This window comes from Varanus komodoensis, unplaced genomic scaffold, assembly GCF_004798865.1.
Source record: "Varanus komodoensis strain SLA01 unplaced genomic scaffold, ASM479886v1 scaffold3, whole genome shotgun sequence".
Classification (NCBI taxonomy): domain Eukaryota; kingdom Metazoa; phylum Chordata; class Lepidosauria; order Squamata; family Varanidae; genus Varanus; species Varanus komodoensis.
The window spans coordinates 60,323,784-60,336,713 of record NW_025335761.1 but is presented as its reverse complement, the minus strand read 5'-3'; the positions used below and the strand labels follow the sequence as shown (position 1 = coordinate 60,336,713).

Genomic DNA, 12,930 nt, shown 5'->3' with positions numbered 1-12,930 from the left:
AGATAAATCATTACCTCAGTTTTTGCCAATATTTGCAAATGATTTGGCCCAGAGTTTAACCAATCCACTTCATTCTAGTTGTGTCATCTCTGATCAGCCTCAATATACAGAATTAATATAACCCTAATGACCTTTAGAAAAAATTCTTAGGCTTCTTTTTAAAAGAAAGCAAAAAGGGAGAGATGGTGGCTGCAAAAGGGGAAAATGCCATTTTAGGCTACATTAATAGAAGTATCACTTCCAGATCATGTAAGTACTAGTTCCCCTTTACTGAGCACTGGTAAGGCCTCATCTGGAGTCCTGTTCCAGTTCTGGGCACCACAGTTTAAGAAAGATACAGACAAGCTGGAAAGGGTTCAGAAGAGGGCAGCAAGGATGATCCAGAGACTGGACACAAAGCCCTGTGAAGAGACTGAAAGAACTGGGCATGTTTAGCCTCCAGAAGAGAAGACTGAGGGGGGAGGTATGATAGCCATTAAAAGGCTGTCACAAAGAGGAAGGACAAGATCTTTTCTTGATCATGGAATAGCAGGCTCAAGTTACAGGAAGGCCATTTATTTAGTATGTGTTTTAAAAGTCAAAAGGATTTGAAACATCAAGAGAATCATTGCAGTTTGGGAAGGGGGAAGTGTCCTGAAAGAACGTTTGAACGAGTTTTCTATCTGTAACATGCATCCTTCATCCTGATGGTGGGGGGCAAAGTATCTTTAAGATTTATTTTAATTGTATGTTAATCTTATATGTTTTTATTTTAGTTGCAGTTTTTTCTTGGCTGTCTTATAGACTGAAAAATTGATTTAAAAATAAAAAAATGTTTCAGTGTCTGTTAGCTCTCATCTTCTCATCCTGATGTAGCTAATGCACCTAATGACATTAGAATGACTAGAAACTTAGTGAAAAAAAACTGAGTAAAAGGCAGAGGTGGGGAATGAAGCTCACTGGAACCCTACCCCATGCCCTGCCTGAGCTTTCCCTCCCTCTTATGATTGCCCCACTAATTTTCCTGTTTCTGACCAATGCCTCCATAATTGCCAACCACTTCTGGGATTGCCCTGTTCACCAGAATGACCACACATACCAGGATTCAAGGCTCTTTCACTCTCTCTTGGTTTTCACAGGTGGCCATGGAATACTGCAAAGCTAAACAATGGCCTCTAGCCACCATCTTTATTTCTTGGGAAGGCCCCTGGGCCTCCATTTTCCAACTATTTCCCATGAGGATTGTGGATGAAGACTGGCAATTGGCTCTTCATTGCATTGTAGCTTCTGCATTAAAAAGAGGATTTGAAAAAAAAATAGGGAGGCATTGAGAACTGGTACTTGTGGATGCCACACTGGGGACTCCAGGGAAGCTATGCCCCTGTATTTCAGTCTTGCAGATTCTTCTTGGGAAAAATAAGTCCTTTTACGAAAAAGAGACTACTGTAGAGGGAGAAAAAGAACCATCTTACCTTTGCAAAGGTGAACTGTTGCAAGTGTTCAAAAAAGAGCATCATCTTCACATCGTATCAAGTAAAGGTAAAAAGAGTAGCATGCCAAAAGGCAATTTTCCAGCAAGATGTTAACATGAGAACACAAAGTGATGTGTCTGGAAGCAGAACTGCTGCGCTGCAAACAACCTGGGTGTGAGTCAGAGAACATTAGGGTAGACCCTGTCCACCAGGAAGAGAGACTTGATTGCATGTGACTTGTGTCAGCTCTGGAGATGTCAACATGAAAAAAGTCAAGGCAACTGAGAGATTTCTAAATGAGCCATTCAGCCTTGATGGCAGGCAAGCTGGCAGCAATTCAGTTTCAGAGGAAAACAGTCATCAATCCAGGTGTGCTCTCAGTTTTAAGTCTCTATTCACTCTTTATGGATAGGAAGGAAAAAAATGTGCATCCATACACTTTATAGATACTTTATGACTATTCCTGTTTTCTCTCAGATGGCCTAGTTGTTGCAATAGTTGTAAGCTGAGGGTCAATATTGGTTTGCTGATAGATGCTAGCTAGATAGATGGCATCTGACCTGGGAACATCTGGGAATAACTTTTCACGGAAGATTTGAGTTCATTCATTGTTGCTTCCACTCCTACAATTAGGGGATGGGTCCATAGCTCAGTTTCAAAGCACTTGCTTTGCATGAATAAGGCTCCAGTTTTGATCCTCAGTATCCCCAGATAGAGAAGGAAAAACTCCTGCCTGGAATCCTGCAGAGCTGCTGCCAGCCAGTGTCAGGAAAGCTACTGCCTGCCTCAGTGGCTGGGTTTGTGTCACTAGGGAAATGATACCACCATGGCTTCTTCCTCTTGCCTCAGGGATGCAGTCACATGCTGTGTAGTTTGCCTAATTATCCGCAAAGCACATGGAATACTGTTCATCCTAACCCAGCGTGGTGGGGGTGGCTTCCAAGTGACCCCAAGACCCATGGTCTGTGGCAGGGTTCTGGAGAACTTTGAAAGCCACCCCCTACTGCACGCTTCCCTGGGTTAGGCTAACATGGTAACCTGTGTAGCACAAGGTTAATTAGGCAAATCACACAGGATGATATTGGCAGGTGCAGGGACAGGGGGAAAACCCTCTTATGTCACTAGAAATGTTGCCAATTTTTTAATGACTGCAATGCAAATTAGAGCAAAATGTGGTCATCTTCTGAGTGACGATATTGAAAAGTGTGCTTTTCTTAAACATGTTTTATTTTACTATTGCTATTTTATTTGTTTATTAATTTCCTGGTCTATAACTATCATTAATGAATGAATGTTGAGAAAAAGAAACTGCAGTGGCTTCTCTTCTCAGTATTCATGTGAACCCAGCCAGTAAAAAGCAAGTTCCTGTGTTCCTACAACTCACTGTATTACAGAACAAAGCGCAGAAAGTGCTCCAGAAGGCGACAGCCCGAAGGATGGCTCCAGGTATAAGTGCAGGAAGCCTGCTAAGCCAATTGTGGAGCTTGCTTTTGATCCTGTGGCTGGCTTTTGTTAAGTACCTTTGGCCTTACAGACATTAGAGACCAGACTTAGAGACACTCAGCCATGTATGCCCACTAGGCCATGGTAGACTGTGATTTATTTGATAGGCATGTTAAAACTCTTTTTAATAACCAAGTATTATTAAGTCAACTTTGTAGTTATAAAACTGAGAGACATAATAATAATTATTGGTTTTGGGTAATTTCCTGCACTTAGGGCTATATATAATTTTTTTCATAAAGGATCCTTGGTATCTTTTTTTCTTTTTCATGTTACTTTTTTGTTTTTTCTTTTATCTATAATAAAGATACTATTACTATTAATAAATTAACAAAATCTGTACATCCTTACATGTATTATAACATAGCCAGTTAATCACATGCAAAACCCAAATAGACATTTTTTTGACATGTTTTTATCTCACCCTTCAGTTTCACTGGAAAGACAACCAAATGGGTCTTGCCTTGATTAAAATTTGATAGGAATGCTAGGGAACACATAAAATTGCTTTATAGTCCATATTTACCCCAAGACACTAGTGTGGAAGATGAGTCAGGTGATCTGTGTGCTCTCCTTTTTTGTCTCTCACCCAGGTGCTAAGTGTTGAAAGGCAACTGTTCCTAATCTTTAAAGAGGACTTGGAACAGATATCCTTTCAAGTAGAGGACACCTTCAAATAGAAGGTAGTCCTTTGACAGCCTTTCAAATAGAGGACTGCCTCTGCAGAGAGAGAGAGAAGGACAGGACAGGACAGGACAGGACGAAGAAAAAAGCATACATGGCTACCCACCCTTACTTTTCCCTCCTTATTCTTGAAGCACCCTAACTCTCAAGCAGGAGACATTTAAGACCTGAAAGGATTAACCAACTCTTATGAAGTGAAATTATGAGAATTGACTAGAACAGGGTGGAATCATTAAAAAAACAATCAAACATAACCTTTTGAAGAACACATGAACATTTCTATAAAAAAAATTACATTCAGAATCTTTTAGCAACTTGGGTTGGAATGTCTTGCAGAAAATTCAGCCCTTTAGGAGGTGGACTGGACACCATGGTGAATAGCGATATATCTAACATTATGAGGAGGACCTTTTGTTACTATTTTATATCTTTTTATGCACTTAGCTAATTGAAAAGAAATACTATTAAAAGTGGTTGTCTCCATTTTTCATTATGAATCAAAGCTCAAATTAAGCCAGTACGGGTGGAGTATGTGCATCTGTGTTGTTTGCCCATAGCCTGAGAGCTTTGGTTGATAGTCTTGTTGCACATTAAGTGAGTGACTAGTGATATGACAGTGGAAATTCTGGAGAAAGTTTTTTCAGTGAAGTCCTGACTTGGCAGAAAAAAAGAAAACGTAATCAGAAAAAACTTAAACCTTGTCATCAGAAAAAGTAATGGTAACATTTGTCCAACTGCATATTCTGTTTCTTGGAAGTTGTGATTAATAGTCTTTCAGTTGCAATTTTACATTCACTAAAAATTCAAAAAATTATGAAAGTACATACTTAGAATCAGGAAATAGCACATATATTGTGGTTTATTTATTTATTTACTTATTTATTTTTAAAAATTGTCAGTTTGGTCAACATTCACATAAATTCTTTTTGACCCATGAAGAAAAGTGAAGAGCTCAATATGATAAAATATTTAAATTTGTGTTTTATAGGAAACTATCTGAAAACATTGAAAACAGATAATACAACAATTATAAGCTTCTGTCAAAATATAATAATTTTGCCAAAAGTGCACACATATTTTAGGTGTAGTTAAAGACACCAATTTATATTCTTTCGTTTATTGTCTTCTTCGTTTTAGGTACAAAGCTGAATGTATTTAACAACATTAAGCAGCAACAGATTTCTAAAGCCAGTGAAGGCATACTCAAAAAAGTGAAAATGACTTTCTGTTTTCTGAGGAAGCCTGGAAGCCTTTTGGAGAGGCAGACTGGGCTGAACCAAAAGCAAAGGGAAACCTGAAGTCATCTTGGGAAACTTTAGCAGAAGAGTTTGATGGAAAGGAAAATGCAAATGAATCCTCATTGTCCATTTTCCCAAATAAATCTCCTTGAAAGAAATAACATCTTGAATTAACTTCTAGCTTTAGATGGAATACAGTCAACTGTATTTCTATTTAGTAGAAGAAAGGGACAAACAGCAGCTGTAACACTGGCCACAAAATTGTCCCACTGCTCTTTAATGCTTAAAGGACACATTTTTATGAAAATATATACATTTCCTATACATGCATTGAAAGTGATATATTAATAACATAAGGAAAGCCAAGCTGCACCAGACTCATGGGCCATCTAGTCCAACGTTCCATTCACACAATGGCCAATCAGCTGCCCACAGGATCCTGCAAGTAGCACTTGAACACAATAGCACCCCCTGCCAAAGTTCCCCAGCAACTGGTATACATCGGTATCCCCCCTCCGATAGCCTTCTCTTCCAGGAATTTGTCCCTTTCCCTATTAAAGCCATCCCAATTGGAGGCCATCATGATCGCTTGTGGAAGTCAGTTTCAGAGTGAAGATTGCAGCAAATAAAGGAAACAATCAAAATGAAAGATAAAAATGATAGCAGAGATGCAAAGGAACAAGAAAAACCTCAGCAGTTCACAGAAATATGCTTACTGAGTGCAGAGTTGCTCCTAGCAAGGCTACCCCCATGGCAGTAGAAAGAGAATTGAGGAACTAGGCAGATGCTTGCCAGTAATATGTGCACTCAGAGGGTTCCCATTAAACATTCCTTAGCCATAGTAGTGTCCTGAATTTCTGTTCAGCCCATATGTATGATGCAGAGACCATGAAGAAGACTGTGCAATTACAGATGCTCAGAGTACTACTGAAGGAGGATGTGAAGAAAGAAAGTAGTAGATGTAGAATTGTTGCAGCTTGACAAACCTCAAGAGCACACAGAATTGGTAGACAGAGGAGGCCAAGACCTCCAGGACCCAGTACAGGGATGGCTAGATTCCATTTTAAACAGTTGTGTTAAAGGAATAAAGCCACAGAGTGCTTACTAGTATACATTTATTAACAATATGTACATTAAAAGAAACTATTGGCAAAACAGTGTCTCTTATTGCAAAAACTTACCAATATCTTTGTATGGTGAAATGGGATGCAAATTTCCAGCAGAACAGCTATCGCCTGACTGAAATACAATAAAAGCAGGTTGCTTACCTGTAACTGATGTTCTTCGAGTGGCCATCTGTGCAGTCACACATATGGGGTGCTGCGCCTGCGCAGTGCCTTTGGCCGGAAGATTACAAGCTAATGGTTTATTTTGGCGGGAAAGCTCCGCTCCCCCTCCCCCACAGCCTATAAAGAGCGGAGCGTCCGCCATTTTGTTCAGTCTGTGACAACCGAACGGACGCCCCCATGTGGAAAAAATGATTTCTAAAATGAGTTCTACCGTGAACAGTATAGGTACCAAGAGAACAATGAACAATATCGGTACCAAGAAAATAATGATAACATTCAATACCGACAAAGGTCCACTCACCGACACCGAGCAGGGCCGGCGGGTGGGTTGTGTGACTGCACAGCTGGCCACTCGAAGAACATCAGTTACAGGTAAGCAACCTGCTTTTCTTTGTTGTGGCCTCTGTGTATCACACATATGGGTAGGTTAACAAGCTTACCATAACGGAGGAGGGGAGGTGTCCTCAACAAAGAACAGATGAAAGAACGGCTCTGCCGAAGGAACAATCCTGTCGAGCATGGACGTCTAAGCGGTAATGCTTGGCAAAAGTGCAAGGATTCGCCCAAGTAGCAGCTTTACATACATTGTCAATCGGTATTCCCGCTGCGAAAGCAGATGAGGCAGCCACAGCCCTAGTCAAATGGCCTCGAGGGGCTGTGGGTAAGTCGATGTTAGCCCATTGGTAAAACAAAGTGATGGTATGAACTATCCACTTAGAAAGTCTCTGCGGAGTGACAGGGGTGCCTTGGTCCCTGGTAGCATATTTAACGAAAAGTCTATGTGAACATCGAATAGATTCCGTCCTGGATCTGTAGAAGGCTAAACAGCGCCAAACATCAAGTGAATGTAATGACCTTTCTAATGGAGTAGACGGAGCCGGAAAAAAGGCAGGTAAAATAATATGTTGTCCCATGTGAAAGGGTGTGGACACCTTAGGCAGAAAAGATGGATCGAGCCGCAGGACAACCTTTTCTCTATGAAAATTGAGATAAGATGGGTCTACGCGTAGAGCGCAGAGCTTGCTGGCCCTCCGGGCTGAGGTAACCGCAACTAGGAATGCTGTTTTCCATGAGACAAGACGTAAATCGATTGTTGCCAATGGTTCGAAAGGAGCTCTTGTAAGCGCTTGCAGAATAACAGAGAGACTCCAGGTGGGCATTATTGGTCTGATCAACGGGTTCAGATTATAAAGTCCCTTCAGAAACCTTTTAATAGTAGGTTGGGAGAAAATGGACGAGCCGTCCACCATACCATGATGATAGGCGATCGCCACCATATACACTTTAATCGAAGATGGTTTCAGTCCAGAGTGGTGTAGTTCTAAGAGGAACTGAAGAATTTGAGGTATCGATGATGTAAATGGAGAGAATGAACGAGAGTCAGTAAAGGTGGAGAAACACTTCCATTTAGCTTCGTAAGACTTCTGTGTAAAAGGCTTTAAAGCAGAGTCCAATATGTATTGAATGTCCGGATGAAAGGTTGTCAGATTCGATGGCACAATAGTCGGGTCCGACTGTGCTGGAACAGCACCACTTCCAGCGGATTCGAAGCTTGCAACTGTAGTGGATTCGAAAGTAGGATTCGAACCATTTGAAGTAGTCATCAGTGTAGACATAACGAGGACAATAGCAGATTCGAAGGTAGGATTCGAACCACTTGAAGTAGTGGTTGGTATAGACGTAATGAAGTCAGCTATCGGATTCGCCATGCTGTTAGTTTCAACGATAATATATCTGGGTGGTGAAGTACACCATCCTGCTGGGTTATCAGGTACGGGAACGGTGGAAGATGTAGGTATTCCCCATGAGAAATGTCCAGCAGTGTGGGAAACCAAGGTTGGCGTGGCCACCAAGGAGTATTAGTATCCCTGTGGCCCGATCGCAAACAATCTTTGCTATGACTCTCATCACCAGAGGAATTGGTGGGAAGGTGTAGAAATTCAGGTTGTTCCATGGAATCATGAAGGTGTCCCCTAGGGATTCGTACCCAATTCCCGCTCTCGAACAGAAAGTCACACACACCTTGTTCTGTTGGGTGGCGAACAAGTCCACGTCGGGAAACCACCAGCGATGAAAAAGGTCATTGTGTGTCTGGGGGTCCAGTTCCCATTCGTGAGAGATGAGCATGCGCCTGCTGAGAAGGTCCGCTTCCATGTTGTCTGTACCAGCCAGATGGACTGCTATTATTGTAATGTCTCTTGAAATGCACCAGTCCCAGAACTGCATAGAAAGGCTGGCCAGAGTCAGAGACTTCGTCCCACCTTGCTTGTTCAGATAGAAAACTGTGGCTATGTTGTTCGACGTTATCTGAACAACCCGATGTTGAAGAACATCTTCGAAAGAGTGTAGGGCTTTGGATACGACCAACAATTCCAGGAAGTTGATATGATTCGTGGATTCTTGACGAGTCCACATGCCCTGAGTATACAGGCCAGATCATACTGCTCCCCAACCCAGAAGAGACGTGTTGGTACCGACTGTTATCGATGGGCCTTGGGGCTTGAAGGGGACCCCAACAGTCAGATTGGCCGGGACCAACCACCATAGTAGGGAATGGAGCACCGAGGATGGGACTTGAAGCAGTTTCGACAGTGGATCTCTCTGTGGGTGGAATGCTTTGTTGAAAAATAGCTGCAAAGGATGGAGTCGCAGTCTGGCGTGTGGCACCACCGCAACGGTGGAAGCCATATGTCCTAGAAGCCTCTGGATGGACTTCGCCGGAACTGATCTGTCTCGTCGCATTCAATGAACATAGCGAGCGAGAGTCAGTTTCTGTCCCGAGGGAGGAACGCCTTTTCCAACGTCGAATCCAAGTGAGCTCTGATGAGCGTAAGCTTCTGTACCGGAAGGAGAGAAGTTTTCTCAGTATTAATACAAAGGCCCAGGTCATCCAATAAGGCGCAGGTAATACGGATAGAAGTGAGAAGCACTTCCCTGGACCTGGAGACTAGGAGCCAGTCATCAAGGTAAGGATAAACTTGTATGCCCTGGAGGCGTAGGTAAGTGTAGACAGGGGCCATGCATTTAATAAACACTCTTGGAGCGGTAGCCAAATTGAAGGGTAGAACCATGAATTCGTAGAAATTGGAGGCAACAGCAAAGCAAATGAAACGCCTGTATTTGGGATGGATTGCAATATGGAAATAGGCGTCCTTCAAGTCCAATGAGGTGAACCAATCCTCTTTCCTAAGCAGCGGCAAAATATTTTGGAGGGTGGTCATTCGAAACTTCCTTGTCATGATGAATCGATTCAGACTACGTAAGTCTAAAATCGGACGTAGGCCACCATCCCGTTTGGGAACTGTAAAGTATCTAGAATAGAATCCGTGAAGTCCGTCATATTGAGTTACTTGACAAATCGCTCCTTTATGAAGAAGTTGTTGCATTTCATCGAGCAGTACTGGTGAGCAAGATGTAAACCGGATCGGACTCGATGGAGGAACGGTATCGAATTCTATCCTATAGCCGTGCTGTATGATAGACAATACCCACCCATCAGATGTAATGGACTCCCAGATGTGGAGTCGGCTTTGCAGCCGGTCCCCAGATGAGAGGGGGGGTGGGTATAGGATAGGGTAGAGGAATGGTTCACCAGTCCCGTCAATGCTGCCTCCTGTCGTCATATCGGTGGCGGCCCTGTTGGTAGCATTGTTGGGGCTGTTGTCGGTGGCGTTGCTGTTGTTGCTGCCTGTGCTGAGGCTGTTGCCTGGAATGATAAGGCTGTCTGTAGGGCGGACGGGTCCATGCCCTCGTACGCCTCGGTTGCGACTGGAGCTCCATCCGTCGGGCCGTCATGCGGGACTCATGAAGTTTTTTGAGTTTATGGTCCGTTTTCAAATGGAAAAGCCTGGACCCATCAAAGGGCATTTCCTCGATATGCCGCTTGGTCTGTTCGGGGAACTTGGCACTCCTCAGCCACGCATGCCTATGAAGAGAAACAGCACCGACCAAGGCCCTTGAGTTGGTGTCCACATGGTGCCTGGCTGTGGACAACTGTTGTACCATGACGTGCATCGCCTCCTTGATCAGTATTTTGACCAAGTCGCTTTGTTGGTCTGGGAGGGCCGAGACAACGTTGTGGAGGCGTTGCATTATAAAATACTGGTATCTCACCAACGTCGCCTCGTAGTTCGAGATACGCAGCCCCAAGCCTGAAGCTGCGTAGACCCTCCTGGCCAGGGAGTCGATCTTGAGGCCCTCCTTGTCTTGCGGAGTGGTGTGGCTCTTGCCTCTCTATTCTGGGAGGACTCCACCATGACCGAGTTCGGCTTGGGGTGTCAGAGGAGGAATGGTATGTCCTCCTCCCGAACCCGGTACATGGCTTTGTACCTCTGCGATGTCAGTTGAGGGTGAGAGGGCAAGTCCCAAGGCCGCATCATCGCCTGCCGGAGGGTGGTGATCAGGGGCAGGATGATGGAGGTGGACTGCTCCCCAAGGATGACGTCATAAATTTTATCCATCGACGGTCCTGGGCGCTGGACGGTGTCAATGTCCAGGGACTGGACAAGCCTGGACATCAGCTCTGCAAAAGAGATGTGCGATTCATCTGGTGACGCAGGGCCCTGGGAGGTCACCACGACGTCGGGAGAGGTGGAATCAACGTCCGAGTCGTCAGAGTCCACACCGTAATGCGGAGGGGCCGAAGAAGAGGACTCCACTGGCAAGACAGACCAGCTGCTTTCCTCTCGGGGAACCAGGGATGTGCGCCTCGGATCCAGCGGCAGCGGGCGATCACGAGAGCATGGTGGGGACCGATCTCTTGGTGCAGGATAGTACCCGGTCGAGTATGGCTCACCCCAAGATGGGTAGTAGGAGCGACGTCAGTCCTCAGATTGCTTGGATCGCTGCTCCCTGGAGCGACTCCGGCGGGCCCTGGATGGGTATTCGACCACATCCGCCTCCAGTGTGGCCATGGGCTTAGGCGTTGGTGTCCTAGCCCTTGGGGGAGAGTCTTGAATTTCCCCATCAGAGAGCGATCCCCGCTGGAGAGATGGAAGCGGCTCAGTAGGGAGGTCGGCCACACGACAGGGAGACCCTTGAGGGGTGACCCTCATGGCTGCCTGGAGTACTGGCTCAGGTGGAGTCAGTACGGTGGTTGGCGCCGGTACCGACACTGTCGTTGAACCCGAGATGCGGTGTCGAGGCCAGTCTGGATCCCTCGACTTCTGGGCCGGTTTAGGAGGCTTCTCTTTCCTGGCCTTCTTAGCTGATTTATTGGCATCAGCGTGCTTGCACTTCTCGCTTTTCTTTCTGGGAGAAGCTGGTGGGGCCCTCAAAGTAGAGGCACCCTTGTCCGACGGGCGCGAGGGTGGGACCACCGTAGCCGGGCCAGGCTTCGGAGCGGCGACGAGTGGGTTGCACTGCATAAGAGCCCAATCCCACAGGAGCCTCCGGAGGCGGTTCTCCCGATTTTTCCTGGCCTGCTTAGAGAAGGCCAGGCAGTGGGAGCACTTGTCGGTCCTATGCCCCTCCCCCAAGCAGAGGAGGCTTAGGTCTTGCAGGTCAGATGGAGACATCTTCGACCCGCATTCCGCGCATTTGCGGAAAGCCGCTCGCTGCGCCATCGCAAGAAGAGGAAAAAAGAAGACAGTGCAGAGGGTAAGAATATATTTTTGGTTTGTTTGTTTTTTTTTATAGAAGAAGTAAGAAGGTAGAACGGTAGAACAATAGAACTGTAGAAATAACTAGAGCTAACAAGAATTATCAGGGATATAAAACTGGGAGTTAACAAGAAGAGGAAAAATAGTCTACAAGTAACGATCAAAGCGATAGTCGAAAGCGGCATGAGGCACAGCGAACGGTGGTCACAAAGACTGAACAAAATGGCGGACGCTCCGCTCTTTATAGGCTGTTGGGGAGGGGGAGCAGAGCTTTCCTGCCAAAATAAACTGTTAGCTTGTAATCTTCCGGCCAAAGGCACTGCGCAGGCACAGCACCCCATATGTGTGATGCACAGAGGCCACGACGAAGAATCATAGTGATTTGATCAGAAAATAGAATAATAAGTCAGAAAATGGTAGATTTTAAAAGCACCATGTTTCAGTTACCTATGTTTAGGAAGTGCTGCAAGAATTTTTTTTTAAAAGCTCACCAGTACATTGGATCTGCAGAGGTATAAAACTTGACATTCCAAGACTGGATACCAGATGCAAGAAGTTGCCATTTTTCCAGGTTTGTTCTCTAGCTCCATACATATTCTTTCAAGGGGCTACCTATTCAAACAGTGGTACATGGGCTAAGCAACCCTATGGTTCCTGGAGACCATCAGAGGGAGCACAGGATATGTCAGATTCCCCTTCCAAGGCTGTAGATACTGCTGTGACCTTGGTGGGAAAATCCAACACTGGTCATTCTGCAGCCTCTACAGAAAACACCAGAAGGAAGGTAAAAAATGGGAATACTGAGGCAGGACTTACCTTTCTTTACCAAAGTATGTCCTTTTATATGCTTGATAATTTTATCTTAATACTTTCCACCAATTTGCCCAATTTAGTTTAACTGGACTTTAATTCCTTGAATCACCCCTAAACCCCTTTTAAAAAATGAGCGTTATATTTCCTAGTTTCCATCCTAAGGTACAGAAGCTGATGCCAGGAATAAGTGACACACTTTTGTAGGAAGGGCAGCAATTTCACATCTGAATTCTTTAACTCCCTATTTTAATTTGCCATATGTTATAAAAAGTGAAGAGAAAGGAAAAGGGTTAAATAGCCCCTCTTGCATTCCCAACTGCAGGCTGTGATACTGCTGTCATTTTTTTAAAAA

At 44.6% G+C, this 12,930-nt stretch overlaps 1 protein-coding gene across 1 annotated transcript in view; it reads right to left on the bottom strand.

The window, feature by feature from the left end:
• Positions 1–4,841: 4,841 nt before the first annotated feature.
• The window catches only part of CUNH14orf39 (chromosome unknown C14orf39 homolog), a 28,305-nt gene continuing 20,216 nt past the window's right edge, over positions 4,842–12,930 (bottom strand). Inside the window, exons 14-16 of the mRNA XM_044436252.1 lie at positions 10,046–10,065; positions 6,058–6,111; positions 4,842–5,023 (exon numbers count right to left, since the gene is read on the bottom strand). Of these exons, the coding sequence (XP_044292187.1) occupies positions 4,842–5,023; positions 6,058–6,111; positions 10,046–10,065 (256 nt within the window). The remainder of the gene's footprint in view (positions 5,024–6,057; positions 6,112–10,045; positions 10,066–12,930) is intronic.